This window comes from Nelusetta ayraudi, unplaced genomic scaffold, assembly GCF_046127955.1.
Source record: "Nelusetta ayraudi isolate G7.1 ecotype Tasmania unplaced genomic scaffold, CSIRO-AGI_Nayr_v1 ptg000136l, whole genome shotgun sequence".
NCBI lineage: Eukaryota > Metazoa > Chordata > Actinopteri > Tetraodontiformes > Monacanthidae > Nelusetta > Nelusetta ayraudi.
In genome coordinates this window covers 1,548,189-1,564,535 of record NW_027466186.1, presented here as the reverse complement: position 1 = coordinate 1,564,535, position 16,347 = coordinate 1,548,189, and the positions used below count along the sequence as shown (strand labels likewise).

At 47.1% G+C, this 16,347-nt stretch overlaps 1 protein-coding gene across 13 annotated transcripts in view; it reads right to left on the bottom strand.

The window, feature by feature from the left end:
• LOC142879409 (plectin-like) overlaps positions 1 to 16,347 on the bottom strand; it is a 108,521-nt gene that overhangs the window by 48,248 nt on the left and 43,926 nt on the right. For 2 of the 13 annotated variants that reach the window (XM_076012691.1, XM_076012692.1), the window contains exons 1-2: positions 7,733 to 7,992; positions 4,101 to 7,585 (exon numbers count right to left, since the gene is read on the bottom strand). The exons of 7 other annotated variants lie outside the window; for them this stretch is intronic. In XM_076012691.1, the coding sequence (XP_075868806.1) occupies positions 4,101 to 7,536 (3,436 nt within the window). In that variant the 5' untranslated portion in view covers positions 7,537 to 7,585; positions 7,733 to 7,992. Of the gene's footprint in view, positions 1 to 4,100; positions 7,586 to 7,732; positions 7,993 to 16,347 lie in introns of those variants that run through there. 4 more of the 13 variants (XM_076012693.1, XM_076012694.1, XM_076012695.1 and 1 more) reach the window with 3 other exon arrangements.

Sequence of the window (16,347 nt, the reverse complement as noted above, 5' to 3'; positions counted from 1 at the left end):
TGAATCTGATGTGGGAAGAGACCGACTAGCGGAAAAATGGAACGGACTAGCGACAAAAGATGGTCAAACTATAGGAAAAAATAAAAGCAAGAGCGTTGCTATATTTGCTCAGTGGAGACTGAGCGGTCGAGAGGCTGCTCGTGGCCGTTTCCCCATTGCTGCAACAACTTGTTATAAATGTCTTTAAAGTCTGACATACTGTTTCAATCAGATGTGGCAAACTGAATTTGATCAGTATCTCTGTGGGAAAGGCCCATCCAATGACATCAAGTGGACAGAAATAGCAATGGAAAACTGAAGAGAAGCAAAAAAAAAAAAAAAAAATAACAGTGACAGTATATTTACTCAATGGGGATTCAGTGATCGGCAGCTTTTAAGAGTTGGGCATCACCAGAGCTTACAGTGTTCATCACAAATGCTTTTGGGATCAAAGGAATGCACAACAATGGCTAAATATAGCAACTTCTAATATATGCATACGGCTTTGTCAGCTGTAGCGCTGACAACTGTTGCCATTTCGACATAATGTTAAAAGCAATTCCAGCCGGCAGAGCTGGGATTGTCCTCTCTCATCAAACATGGACGCCGCGGATGGAGGCACTTGACTGAAGTCAAGCTAGCTATACCGCGTAAACCATGTAGGGGCTCTACTGGGATCACTGGGAATTCCTCCATACACATCCTGAAGTCATGGGTCTCATTCGCATAGCATTCATGTTAAGACACATAGCTGAAAAGTATTCCAGACTTTTGTCCGGAGGGGGAACCAGCCTCTAGTTTGAATCTACAGACATTTAGTGGGAAAAAAAAACAGACCCACTTAGTAAGTGTCACTCATTCTGATTGACAACAAATCTTTACAAAGCAGATGATGAGAAGTGTTTTTGGACAATATTATCTTAAGTGAGGACAAGGAGATTATTCAAATGGAAAGTCTTTAAGCATAGAAGGATTTTGCAGAAAGGGGCTCTTGCACACATTTAACTCAAGTGAAGTGAAGTTTGTCAACCTTTAGAAAAATGGCCAATGGGACTAAAGCCTTAACTCACCATTTATTATTATCATTATCGACGTCTCTGTTCTTCCCATGGGTTTGGCAGACAGTTCACTTGCTTCAACACATTTCAGATTCTGCGTCACCACCCAGTCTTTCCTGATTATGTTGCAACCCACTGCAAGAGAATGTCATGTCAAACCTTGTTGGACTCGGCAAGTCCGCAGCTCTGGTAGCGAAATGTCTGCTGCTTTGGAGTGTCGCAAGTACACACAACATGTTGTGCTGTTCTTGTCAGCTACTCACACAAACTTGATTGCATTTATCACTGCCAAAAAAAACTGTCCCGGTGTGGCTGTTTAGAGCAACTAAATGCATTCGGATATTTTGGATATCAACAGTATATATATATATATATATATATATATATATATATATATGTATATATATAAATCAGTGGTGAAAACAACAAAAAAGAAAGGCAGGGTAGCTTAGGTCTGTTTTTGGTTAAAACACTACCACTGGACAACAGAAATGGAAGCAGCAGTTTTTACTTAAGCTGTCAGATCACAATAAAGACAATTTATGGGCAACATGAGGACATTCATTAGTTCTTTTTCTTTTTCATCTCGTTTGCAAAGAAAGGTCAGTTGCATAACCCAATCTCTCAGATTAGAGAATAGTGAGGCAGTATGGGTCACATCACCAAAATGTGCCTTTGTAATGAAAGTCACAGAGCTTCATCTGGCGATCTCATAAGTATGCATCATTCCAGAGAGGGCCACAGCGACATATCTGGCATGTGACTAACCCTAATTGCCCCTGTTGCTATGCCCGGGCAGACTTCAAGCTGCCTCTGGGCCGTGTTCACTTCACAGAGGAGACCTTGGAGTGCATATAAAGAACTCCCTAATTAAAAATAAAATAAAAAAATAAAAGGAACAACGCAGGGTTTCTTTTCTGTAAAACGAGAGAAGCAAAATGACTCTCAGTACTTTTCCCGTATTGAAGAAGCATTGAGAGGAAACACAATTTTATAGCGGGTAAAGGCAGACAATACATTTATAACCCACGCTATAACTGTGTCTGCTGCTGACAGCCATTTAATCAGCCAAATACCAGGAATGCCACTGTCAGTTGGCTCATGGCACTAAAAACAGCCTTATCTTGCATTAGGTATTCTGATATGAAAACCTAAACATATTAGCAACAGCGCGATGGCTGGTGAAAAGGGCAAGCCTTTAGGACTGTAAAGGGGGCTGGGTCACACTTGTAAAATACACACGATACTTGGAATTTTCTAAAGACGCCCTTTGCTGCTTTCGAGGCATAAGATCAGTGTGAAAGTTTACAGTGTCCATTAACGGACAACAGATGTCAGCAGTGAGTCACCAAGCAGTGTTGGTCACTCACATGGTGTGTGACCCTATCTGATAATGTCAGAAGCTGGACGGATGTCCAGAGTGAAAACAAAAAACAAAACAAAATAATAATACTTTGTCATCTTAAACAACAAGCGCAGTTACTTTTAGCTCTTAGCAAGCCTCGTAGTATTTTTGAAAGTGCACTGCAAAGGCAAGTTCCACTCGCATTATTTGGAGCACATGAGAGACGAGAACAGTTTGAATGAAGAAATGAATGAAAAAAAGTTATTTCTCGTGCGCCACTGGAAAACAGACCCGTGGTTCTAATTGAAAGCAGATATTGTGCCACAAGTGGAAGCAAACAAACACACCAACGGGTCTGTGAGCAAACTATTCCAACTTCCTGACTCTTTGTCTGTTGCTCACACCCACAAAAGGACAACGCCTATGTGAGGTCCCTGCTCAGCACCCTTTAATGGACATCTGAAATTCAACCAGTTGAATAAAATACATGAAACTGTGCTTTAAGTCATGCGACTAAGCAAAGGTGTAATTTTTTTGAGACGCAAGTATTACTTCATAGGAAACCACCACATTAAAAAAAAAATAACCTTTTTTTCTGAAGAATTCAATTTCTGCTGTTATTTTCCATATCCAGCAGCTGTTATCTCATTGTCTACATAACTCTGTCGACATATCCTGCGCATGCCACCACATACCAGCGCGTACGGGGCACGCTTATCTTTTTAAACAAGATCAGGCTGAAAAATAGGATTGTAAAAACAACCATGGAATATAACACAGGGCTGTGAGCACAGTCCTGCTGTAGCATGGAGCAGCAGCAAAACACTCCCAAATGGACCACACCTCTCCCAGTCAGTATCTCATGCGCAACTATCTCTTCAGGGAACAGGCGAGGCTCAATCTCAGCAAACAGCCCCACCTTGTTGGAATGGCTTCAGGTCTGCATAATGTCATTTGAGAAACTCTCCGATGGCTCCGGGGATAACAGGTTCCAGTACAACATGTGCATATCTTCCGAAGCTTGTATGATCAAACTGCATTGGAATTTCCCACCCATGACACATATGCATTAGGAAACTGTGATATACGGTTGTAATGCTCCTACCGCCACGTGCACCGCATATGAGCAGAGCAGTAGAATTGCACAATTTGAACCAAGCATGCTCTAAAATACATATTAAAGTACAGCTTTAAGTACTTAACTTTAAGCTGTTATTATACGCAGAATGGATCTCTGCCCCACTGTCTCTGTGATCTGTTTGTGTTTCAAACACACCACGGCAGAGTGTGCTGGGACACCATTACCGACACCTCAGCTATTTTAACACACACATAATTAAATAGCGGCCACATCTCACTGGACTCCTCTGACCGGCTCACGCAGACTATTCCTGAAGAGACTCTGCCGCCAGCGCACATTTCAAAGCGGACGACCAGGCTGTGCCAGTAGCGTCTTTTAGCCATAAACTGCAATTACATTCCCCTTTACATGATACTTTAGAGGAGATACACGCTTTTCCTTCTATATTCTAGGTCCTTGCGCGCTTAACAAGCGTGACAATGTGCATGAGGAGCATCGAAGGCATCTTCAAATGCCCAGCTTAAGAACTCCCACGTTGCAAAGAAAGGTGGGCGCTTCAAGAAATGCAAGAGTCATTACATCACATGCAAAGGGGGCAAAGCAGGAAGTAGGATGACAGACGCGTGTCCAAACAAACCTTCAACGAAGTTGGGCCATGTCTTCTCTTCTGGCTCTGCGAGGGAGTGGTCCCATTCATCGTCAGGTGACGCGCCTTGCACCTCGGCCTCGGCAGCCGCAGACAAAAGTGACTTTTCGATGGCGATCGCCTCCAGAACGTCCAGGTCCAGTGCCTCTTCCTCCTCCTCCCCGGGTTGCACAGGTGGAGGGGAGGACTGCTGCCCGACAGCAGGCGGACTGACAATGTGCTTCACCTCCACAACCTCCTCGACCACGACAATCTTCTTCTTCATGGCGGCCTCGTCTACGTCAGCGCTCGCCGACTCGCAGGTGTTCCCCGGGTGAGGCGGCTCTGCTTTAGCGGCAGCCTGTGTGACAGGAACAGAGGGTGTGTCCTCACCCTCCGACTCACTCTTCTTCTTCTCCTCCTCCTGCTCTGAGGCCTCTGAAACAGTGCGCCTTTCCTCCTCTGCTGCCTGACTGGCTGAAAGTTGTGAAACTTTGGGAGGCTCCTCTTGCTCAGCGAGGGGACTGGCCTGTGCCTGCGCTGCTCTCGCTGACGCTGGCTCTCTGGCTGCGTGCGCTTCCCTCGCAGTGGAGGATGTTTTTGGTTTCGGAACCTCCTGCTCAATCTTTTCTGCAGAGAGCGGCGCTGGCTCCACCTCCCTTTTGTCTGCCCGGGCCTCAGAGAGCACAGCTGCTGACGGACCAGTTTCCTCGCTGCACATTCTTTCAGGAGTCGTCTTTGCAGGGGCGCTCACTTCGCTCGGTTCAGGGGCCGTGACAAGGTGGTCGTTAACCGCTGCCCCAGGCAGTGATGTTATGTTATCAGATGGCAATCCGTCAGCCTCGGGCCCTGTGTTTATATTGTCAGAGGCAGCTGCTTGAACTTGCTTTTTCCCTTTCCCTTTTTTCCTGCCTTTGGCAGACTCCTTTGTAGGTTTATCTGTGGCAGCTGGTTCCTGAGGTTGCAGCGATTCCGCAGGGCGCGTGCCTTCGTTTTTAGGCACTGCACGCGTAAGCTCGACCTGACAGACTTTTTGCACGGTCACTGTTTCCACTTTAGTGAAAGCTGGAGGCTGTGCACAGACCAGCTGAACATCATATTTCCCCTCTGTGACTAGTGGTTGTGTAATTTCACCTACACTGATCCCCTTAACTTCCTCATTCATGTTTGCACCGTCGGGAAGCTCCACCAGGGGCGCTAAAGCCACTTGTTCTGCCTGAGGTGCTGCTGCTGCAGACACGCTCTGGTCCTTGGTTTGCGTGGCTACTATTATTTTGGTCTTAGTGATTCGATGAGATAATTCCTTTATTTCTGTCCCATCTATCGCTGCCTCAGCCTTGCTTTTGCTCTCTAAAACAGGCGACTCTTTCACGGTTCTTGTGGTTGAACACACGGTTACTGTCTCTGAGGTGATTGGCTGTGCAGGACTTTCAGTCACCGCCTCTGGAGGCTTGATTCCCGAGGGCTTTTCCACCAGCGACATCGACTCATCGGCCTCCTCCGCTTGGATTGTTTCGGCTATCTCACCTGGAGATTTCTTTTTCTTCCGCTTGGATTTGGACTTCGACTCGGCCGCTTGTTTGGTTTCCGTGACAACTTCTGTGTCAGTGGCACCTTGATTTGGCTGTTTTGGGGAGTCTTCAAGTGCTACCGTGGCCTTCTGCACTGAGGTTTTGATGACTTCTTTGGGCTCTACCGTTTCCCCCTCTTTTCCTTGAGGGGTCACCTTTCCGTCAGTTGTCTCCTTTACTTTCACCTCTGTAACTGTCAAATTGACATTTACTTGTTTAGTGTCTTCAGCAGGGGCTTGAGCTAGGGGTGAAGCTGTTGCAGTTTTAACTTCAAGTATTGGTGACTCAGCATCAGTTTGGGGCTTTGTTCCCATTGTCACCGTGGTCACTTTGGACTCCTGGATGATTTTAACTGAAGAGAACTCGGTCCGAGAAGTGGTGACCACTGTACTGCTGGAGTTAGTGTCTGCAATGAATTTGGATGCCTTTGGTCTTTCCTTGCCTTTCTCCTGAACCATTTTGGCAGCATCAGCAGGCTTTACTTCTTCAGGCTTAACCGATACCTCCAAAACCTTTACTTTCTCCAGCTGGACATCTTCATTGACTAGCTTTGTGATGACGGAGGTAGCAGCTTCAGCCGGGGCTTTGAAGGCATCCTGAGGGGCAACCTTTGTGGCACCTTTGCCCTTCACTTTATCACTTGGCTTCTCAGCCTTGACCTCTGCAGATTCAACTGACTCCACAACCGCTTTCACTATCCTCTCTTCCTTGACTTCTTTATTGACAGACATTTTGACAGCAGCACCAAGGATTGGTTGAGAGGTTTCCTGAGCAACAGCTTTCTTAACAGCTTCCTGGGACTTAACATTGTCAGATGCCATTTCTACTTTAGCCTTGACCTGTGCTGAGCTGACAGGGTTTACGGTCTGCTTTTGTGTCTTCTCCTCTTTGAGCCCTGCACCAGAAAGTGCCGCGGCAGCTGAGGTTACTTGTGCAACTTTAACAGACTTTATGGAGGTCACTTCTTCAGTTGTCTTGGGCTTCTCCTTGCCTGTTTTGAGAGGAGCAGGCACTGCTGTAATCTTTGATGCTGCAGCGGCTGTATCGTCAGAAACAGTAGCCCCCAATGATGGCAGCGCTGCTTTGGAGGGAGCTGATGCCAGGGAAGCCTGTGGGACCTCTGCTTTGAAAGCAGCCCTCTGAACTTGGGCAGGAGCTGAAGCTTTCTCCTTCTGCACCTCTGTCACTTTCCACTCCTCTGCTTTCACTGTTGCTGGTTTTTCCCTGCTCAAATCGGCCTGTTGATAAGCTACTCTCCTATCCTCCATCTGGGCTGATTCACGTTGAACACCCTTCGTAACGAGAGGTTGAGGCCTCTCTTCGGTCTCAAATGATGCTTTATGCCTGACTGGTTCTGCGCCCATCTGACGCCCTCTGAATCTGGGGGTCCGATCCGAATAGTTTTCCCTTTCTCCGGCTCCCATCATCCTGTGGCGATAGCTCTGACGGTCAGCTAAAGCTTCTTGGCTCTCTGCTTCACCTCTGCGTCCTGGTTTGGGAACGTAGGACGTTGGACCTTCAACGGATTGGACCTTCGCAGCCCGGTGAGCGATGGCCAAAGAAGCCACCGGCCTCCTGACCCTCTGCAGGGATGCAGGGACGATTTCAGGTGGGAGGTGGAGGTACTCACGCAGGTAAACAATGCCCTCGTTGGTCAGGTACCAGTAGAAATGCCTCCAGGCAAAGGTCTCCTTGACACACCCCCTCGATTTCAGAGAGCCCATGGCGCGGATGACTTGCAGGTTGCTCACACCTTCAATCTCAGGGTGCATTGTCTGAGGCCTCTTGTCCTTCTTGGCCACCATGACACCATCGCGAAACAGGATCTCATAGATGGCCCTCAGGGCTCGCAGAGGCATCAGCATTCCAGCCACCATTGTGTTTTTTTTGTTTTTTTTTATTTCAGTACGGTCTTTAAATTCCAAACTGTGAACAATAACATGAAATGAAGTGTAAGCAAGACAATCTCACACTTCCACGTGTTTAAGACTCCAGTCGCAAAAGCAGCGACAGCCACATGCCCCTTTATGTAATAATAGCAAGCATAAATCCCGTAATAGCACTCTTCCTTACTGTCTCTTTTCCTCCTCCCCGCGGATCCTTCCGTGAACGTGAAGAAAAGTTATATTCCTTGCCGTGACCGGGCTCGAGCAGCGTTAGAGCTGTGCTCTCCCCTGCAGTCAGCGTGGCCGGGAAAAGAACAGTCTCTCTTCTGCCGAGATGGCAATGACAGAATGGAAGAGAGTGAGTGTGCGAGTGAGAGCGCACAAGCCAGAGAGAGTGAGGCACACTTCTCAGCACGGCTCCTCCTACCTTCTCTGTATTTCTTGCGGGGGAGAAAAAAAAATGGGCATGGAAAGAAAAAAAAGCTGCTAAAATAGAGGGTAAAGTACAGATCGACGTTGCGAGCCCAAAAACGAAACCGTAAATTAACTGAAAAGAAAAACAAGGAGGCGTAAAGTCGAATGAATGGAGCGACACACCTATTGAGCGCGTTCAAGCACATGTGCCGAAGCCCTCTGGCTTTCGCGAAGCAACACCCACCCACTCACTGATGAAAGCACACACCTCCCCGTAATGTACACACACCTCCTGACAGACTGACTGGCACAAACCAGCTCAAAGTTATGGGCTGTTCTGAACAGAGATTAACAGAGCGAGCGGCTGCCAGATCTCTCTGCCTTTCTCCGTAGCGACTTGTTCCACATACATGTTCAGTATTCTTTACAGCGCTTTGACACATTCACCTATCGTGTGTCAGCAGAGAGCTTTGGCTTGACTTGCGAGGTGTGGCTGTGGGATCCTGTGTCAGAACGCTCTAATGTGTAACGTATAAACTGGTAGCCGTTCAGAAGACAGTGTCATGTGACTAATGTCAGCTTTATATACCAAACTCCGGACAACTTCAAGGCTATTCTTGACCGTGTTTGTGTGGATGGTATCCAAGACAACAACAGGAAGACGCTACGCAGGCTAATCAGGGTTTCCTGTAGTAGCTCATTACAGTGATGCAACCGGCTGCAAAATCACCCTGAAGTCATCCTGCTGCTCCACAGAGGCTAACTTTAGGGCTGCGCACCTCCATTTAGCCACAGCCAGGGATCTGTCTTGCTCCACTATATAAAGAACTTCGCATTATAGCTAACCTTTTCGCCACTCCTTGGAACATGATATCGAATTTCTTTCCCGAGATCTCTTCTCTCTTCAGGACATCTGTCCCCCGTTCGTCTCTCTGTGTGTCAGCGAGAGTGTCTGCACCGGTGGGAGCCGTAAAACCATTCTGATAGCACGGCTAGCAGTCGTTCGTTACAGTAGAAGAGATTATGTTGACTCATCCGATTGAACAGAGGAAAAAAAAATGTCTTGACCGTTAAAGCAAGTAAACAGCACAGGGCTGGAAAAAAGGATTGTAGTAGAAAAGAAATTATAGCAGCGAAGGAATGACGCATTTCCCCCACTGTTTCACCCCCCACCCCCACCACCACCACCACCACAACCAAGACACACACACACACACACTTACATGTACAAACCCTGGTGGAAAACTCTTTTTGTTTTATTTGCCATGGCAACAGTGTGAAATAAAAATAATAAAACGAGAAAACCCAGAGCCAGTTTTGAGTAAGTTAGCCCCAAAGGGCTGCAGCAGTCCACTCAGACATAAATCTATGCTCAGGACAGCTGCACTTCAACTTTACTTCACCACACGGCCCTCAATAAAACACAGCTGTGATCTGAAATAAACACTTAGCATGTTGATTGGCATCAATATCCGCATATTTTAATCAGAAGATGATAGCCAGTTTTAAAATAGAGCGAGTCATTTTGTTGGCAGCCAGTAGCTGCCAGCAACGTGGAACATTTCTTTCAACAAAATGCAGGTGACATGCCTGACGTGTGTGAGCTCCACCTATCGCAGATATGCTCCGTACTGATGCTGTTACAACAGCTCTTCTGTTTTCCTTTGTAGTGCGTGCAAGGTTCAGCCTGGGAGGACTTTTATTGGGCTAACAAGGAAGCATCAGGTCGCTGTACAAAAAAAAAAAAGGCCTCCAACTGTATTATGCAAAGGAAGTTTTATCACCGGCATGCTTCAGTTTGCAGCTGCACTGGGGCAGAGGCAGTCAAGGTTGAATTTGCGAGAAAAAGGCTGGCTGCACCAGCACGACCAGGGGAGTGTATTTAGGGCACTGGCTTAAGAGAACATTGACAGGGGTATCTTTGTGATGGTTGCATCATGTTGACATTAAATTTACCCCCGTAGCCTCACAGCCTCAAAGACCATGAATGGTGCTTTGCTCTTTCGGCCGCATAACCGTATGATTTCATGCACTGTTTATACACAAAGTGTTCAGTGAACTTCGAACCTCCAACCGTGACCCTCTACCTGGCTTGGTGCCCGGCGCCTTCAACAATCCGAATATTAAAAATGTGGACGCTTAATGAGAGTTATTGTTTCACTGGGCCTGACACACTGGCCATGAGTTCCGTCGCGCTTGACTGCTTTTTACAGTGACTGTTTTTGGGAGGGAACGATAGCTGGTATCAGCTGCCAGCCTATCAACGAATGATCGGAAAGAAAGCGCTCTGAGAATGGAAAAAGTCCTGCGCCAGTAACATTCACTTTCACGCAGTTCATAAATGGATCCTGCATGAGTGGTTTGCAGAATGTTGACACCCTCTTCAAAAAATGCTCTGACTGATTTTATTTTCTGAAGTTGAAGTTTTTCAGAAACCAAATAATACATACTTATCCATCCCAACATTTTAGCAAGGTGACAAAATGGAAACTAAATATAGTATTCTAAATAGTCAACGGGTTGTGCTAAGAGTAGACGTGTCTGCACCGATTCTAGGCGGATGGTGACTGTGCCATGTTAAAGGCCTAGTGTGTTCCTCTTCCTGGTTTTGGGTTGGGTGTTGGTCCTGCACATGTCTCTGCCAGCTCTAATATCAGTTCCAAGTCACTTCAGCCACTTCCTGGGAAAGCAAGTGTCAATAGAGCCCTTGTTGGAAGGCATGAAGAATGTGATGTGGAAACAGAGCAATGCTTTTAAATGTGTCAGGGGTCGGCCCACTTTTGTACTAATCAAGGCAGCGATATATTGTGAAAGCAAAGGGGCATCAAAGACACACGCATGCATGCACGCACATGCACAAAGATTTTTATTGGGACTCGCACTTGTGACAAACCGCTTTGGAGTGGGTGAAAGCTGCAGTTGGGTGAAAAGGTTTGACATCTACGGCTTGGATCTGCCCTGGCAGTGTGAGGTGAGTGACCTATGAGTCTGGAGACAGCTGTGCTCCTTGGCCGGGCTGACACATGTCACAGCACAAACACCTGCTAAAGTTAGCAGCGGCGGGCAGTTCCTGCAGGTCGGCTCAACAGCTATCGCAGGCTTACCTGTCAGTCAGTTCCACTGATTTGCATAAACACAACACTGCTCTGCGAGCAACTGGCCTTCAAAACATGTTTTGACGACATTTTATACCGACTACTAGACTTTTTATCAGTTTAAAATCCAGACAAATGTGAAGATATATTTTGCAAATAGTGCTGTAACACGAGAAGAAAGAGACAATATGCAATATGCACAGTATGTCGCGTGCTATAGATGCCACAACACAGTAGGTCAAGTTTGATAAGATTTTAAATTGGTCATTACAGCTTTATTATAGTCCCAGCCCTATTCTGCATGCCATCGTGTAAACACACAACTCACTAAAAGTCAGGGATATTCAACTTTCAGAAAAGTTCATACTTTTATCACTTTATTAGAGAGCAGCACATTATGCAATAAGTCTCAAAACACTGAACTGGATTGGTGTATTTAAAACCTGTAAAGGCTATGGTGCATTTTAGATGCATTCTGAAATTTCATCCAAAAACCAAATATCAGTTACTATTGAGAGTAATGAACATAAGAATAAAAACAAACAAGTATTACTTCCCCTTTGAAACAGATTAAGAAACCCTCTGGGACAAATCTGTGATTTTCGTCCATATACAGTATATCCAGTTCAGTTGACTTGACAATAGTAAAACAGTGACAGTCTGCCCGCGAGTCCTTAATCCTCACCTCATACAACCCCTGGGACAACCTTGACTGTTACTTGTCTGTGTGAACACGGACAGCAGTGCCAATTAGTTACTCGCAGTTGGAGAAAGTAAAGGCTTTGAACGAGAATTAGGACGAGGGTGAGAAGATTAACCCCTGTCACTGAGTGGTCCCTGGCCACTTGTGCGAAATGGGAGAGCGGTGATTTAGTGGTAGTCCAGGAAAACTGAGAGAGGCTGATGTCTCGAGGGCAATCCTAGCTGGATCAATCTAAGATGAGCCCACCACAGAAACTTTGAACAACCAAAACAAACAACAAACTGAATTTCTTCCCCACAACACAAACTAATGGTGGTGCGTAAAACCGCAGGATAACTCCGCACAAAGAGGCACTTTGTGTACAGGGTTTGTGAGCATGAAAGGAGGCCGGGAGGTTTCTTTGCGACTCCACACAGCGCTGCAAAAAATAACAACCTCTCTTGAACGTAAAAAAAAAAAAAAAAAAGGGCGGCAGAGACAGCAGACAGAAAGAAAGCGGTTGCACCATTCAGTGCTGACGGAGAGAACAATGCACAAAGGAGTGATCCAAAATCAATTGAAGCAGCATGCCAACGTATTTGGTAACTGCTCATGTCACATTGCCAAGCCAAAACTCATTTGTCTCATAAAATATCTGTCGGGCTCCAAAGCGCTTGTGAAAAAAAAAAAGAAAAGGCAACAGTGGAAATCTTGTGAAAATAAATGCGTACCTGGAAAGATAAATATAACTTTTTACATCCAGGGAAAACAACAACCTATTTGTGCAGAGGTTTCACAGCTTTCTTTCACACATGTGGAAAGTCTGTAAAGTGTTTCAAAGGAGGGGGAAAGGAGAAAGGAAAGAAAAAAAAATATGGGCCAAACTCATACTCTTAAGTCAAGGAGTCCTGGATCACACTGGCTTCTCCTTTTTCAGAGTGGAAAGAGATGAAGTCACACACTGTGCCTCTGTTCTGCCTCTTTACCAACCAAAAATAAGCCCCCCCCCCCCCAAAAAAAAAAAAGTGCCAAGTCCCGTCCTGTCTCTACACTAAGCTGTCAGTTATGAGTTGACGGTGCCAAACCTTAGAACGCCCCCTACAGCTACAGCCCCTGAACACCTGGACAGGAGCCAGCCTATTAGAGTGGCAGAGCAAAGGGAGGAGCAGAAGGAGCGATAGGATGAAAAGGATTCACTAGCCAAAGAAAACTGGTGTTGACTGTAATTAATGCAGAAGATGTCAAATTAACTCCCACTCTGACGTTACGGATTTTACCGTCTACCTGCTGTGCAAAGACACTAATAGTACAACATGTTTCCTGCCACTCAGACCAGAGGATCGGATTTTTAGTTCTCGGTTCTGGCGGGTTGGGAGGGGGCGGAGGTGGGGGGGGACAGGACTCCCATTGTGTTGCGAAATTTCCCCAGCAGCAGTGAGCACAGGACGTTAAATTTGAAACAGCCCTCCGCTCCCTCGTTCCACCTCCCGTGAAAAGCTGCGATGCAAAAACGCAACCAACCTGCAAGCCAGAACTTTGGGATACGCGGGCCGCGTGAATCACACAGTTTAAGAGAGAAACGAAAAGGAAAGAAAAGAAAAGAAAAAATCCTCAGATGACTGTTGCATAAGACCTTGTCCCTGTGCGGCGCTCGGCACGCGGCAGTTGTTGCACAGCTGTTGGCCGCTTACGTGACCACACCCCCTCCTAACACAAACATCCGGCTCGGGAGAAACTCGTCGGCCGCATCCGACTGCCACTAACTCACCTTTCTTCGGGCTGAGCCAGAACCGATCTCCAAGGGGGTCCCCGACGGCCAGATGGCTGCTTCCAAATGACATATTATAAAAACTAAACTTAAAAAAAAAAAAAAACACACCCCGCCTTGACGAATCACAGGACGTTCTCTACGCTTGCACTCGCCACCCAGGAAAAAACACACTAACGTCCTTATTACCTCCCTGTGAGAGCCGACGCGCCGTCCGGAGGGACGTCACGCAAGACGGGTCTAAAAAAATAGATGGAAGAAACGGACATGGAGGGGTCCGCGCAGGGTTGGGAGGGTGCCGGCCAAAAGAACAAGGGAATCTTTTCATCTCTGGCTCATAAAATGCAGTGGGGGGAGGGAGGGTTGGGGTGGACGTCGGCCACCGTAAATCCCGGGGGCCTCCGTCAGAGTGGGGACAAATCGTCTCCGCTGCCCCGGATACGGCCGCCAGAGTCGCATACATCTGGGGGCGGCGGCGGCGGCGGCGGCGAGGCTTTATTCCAGCAGCGGAGTGCGAGACACACACACTGGGCGACTTGTTCGACAAAAGCACCGCAAATTATCGCCCCAGAGGTCACAAAGGTCAGACAGAGACATTCTGGAAAAAAAACGCACGCTGGGCGATCGGAACCACTGGCGTCGCTGCATCGGCCAACTCCACATGCAGCGTTTTTTTCCTTCGTGCTTTTCTTTTCTTTTCTTTTTTTTCTCCCCCTTAGGTTTACGGGGAGCAATTAAGCGTTTTGTGAATAGCAAAAGAGCAGCGAGTTAATCTCAAAATTGGGGACAATTAGCGTGCCTGCAGACGAGAGTCACACCATGCAGAGCTCATGGCACAGATCCTTATTGCCGTGCAGCCCAGAGCTCGGTGTGTGTCACTGTGAGGCACTTTGGTGCGGCTTTGCCGTTTGAAAATGTGCTATATAAATAGAAATTTGACTTGACTCGACTCGACTTGACTTTTAGTCTCACTTGTGCAACCACGTTTGTGCACGACATGCGTGAGAAACAGCAGCAGCCACTTTTGATTCCTTCGAGCACAATGCGGTTGGAGATGATGAGGCTGAGGCTGAACGAGCAGGTCGCGCAGCATTTGGGTTAGACCAGTGATTCAAGTTGCGGGGGAACAACAGCCGAGAGGAAAGATTGTTGATCGTTGATTCACACCAGCGAGCAGCTGCGGAGCGGCATTCTCTGTCCGCGTCGAGGACTGATCAGTGAAGAAACACTTCCGAGGAAACGGAGAAGAGCGCTTTCGAGCCAGAAAAGAGCCACACCCTTTTAACGCCGGCAGCACACCTTTCTGTGGAAAGAAAGTTTATCGAACTTTCACGGTTCACAGCTCGTCTTTTGAGCGCCAGTGAGCTAAAGTAACAATTCGAAGCGAGTCAGTTAGAAATCTGACAAAATGGAGCTGCAGTCAGGTTCAGTGGAACAATAAAATGGCTGCCAGGGAGCACCGGGTCGGGCAGTGCCAAGAGCCGGTGACACACACACACACACACACACACACACACACACACATACACACACACACAGACACACACGCACACTGTTGTGACAGAGCCAAGCTCATTTTTTTCACACCCTACTTGTTTTGCAGAGGAAACTTTTCTAACAAACCTATCAGAAAAAAAACATAATACAGAGTCACTTTTAAAAATGGAGAAGGAAACCATTTGCATGATGACTCAGAGTCTGTGAATTTGACTTTGAAGGGCGTGTCCCCAGCAAGCTTTTGTCACCGTGGCAACGCAACCCTCAGGACAGGCAAATACCACCGCGCCATTCAAAACGGAGGATCTGAGCATCGCGGACCCGCCGCTGCGGGCAGCAGAAACCGGCTGTGAAACTGCAAAACCTGACACAGGATCCGCCCTCGGCGGCTGGCGGACACAATGTCAGCATTTGCATTGTGACCGGACCAGGCGGAGCTTTATTTTTAGATCCCGGCCACCTGCCCCTGATAAAGTGCAAAACTCGGCGCAGGTGCCTCCTCAAGTATGTGTCACTAATATGGTCTGAGGGGTGATTTACTGTCCTCACGCTCACCAAAGGCCTTTTCCGCGTGCAGGCGGCGGTGACTCGAGTTGCATTCTTCCTCCTTGCAGTGGGAAGGAATAAACAACTGCAGGAACTCACTCCTTTTCACAAAAAAAGGGACGCGCTGCAGTGTTGGGCGAGCTTGTGGTGTGGGGAAGAGAGGGCCTGCTCTGTGTTCCGCCCCACAGTCAATGACTATCAGACGGGGATGACTCACCAACGCTTTCTCTCTCCAACTTTCCTCAACAAGGCTTCGGCTGATCAGAAGCGTCCACTAGGGGGCTCTCAACAAAAGCCACCTGGATTTAGAAATCAGGCCTGAAATCTGGGCATCATTATGTGATTACGGCAACAAGACAGTTATGAAAGCAGATTCATGCCCAAATGCAGAAAAGAAAAATAACTCATTCGGGGACAACTTCACGTTTAACCATTAAAAAAGCTGGAAAGAGAACAGTACAGAGTTTATTTTCAGTCTCTGCGAGCTCTTAATATCATCATCTTCCTGTTCAAGCCCTGAGACCAACAAGTCCTTTTGAAGCCCAAGAAAACTGCTTAGTTCATGAATTGAAAAACATCTCAGCTTTGGAACCGGAAAGAACAAAGTGACATTTTGGAATCAGTGCGGTTTCATTTTTTAGGGGGGGAAATAGCGAGACGACGCCTCGGGGGCCATCCTGAATCTGGGATCTGAAAAGGTTTTCTGTCTGACGCAAAGAGAACAGACATTTGATTTCACTCGCTGAAGTTTGGTCACGTAACAACCTGCTATATACTGGAGGTGGAACACAGGTGTGGCA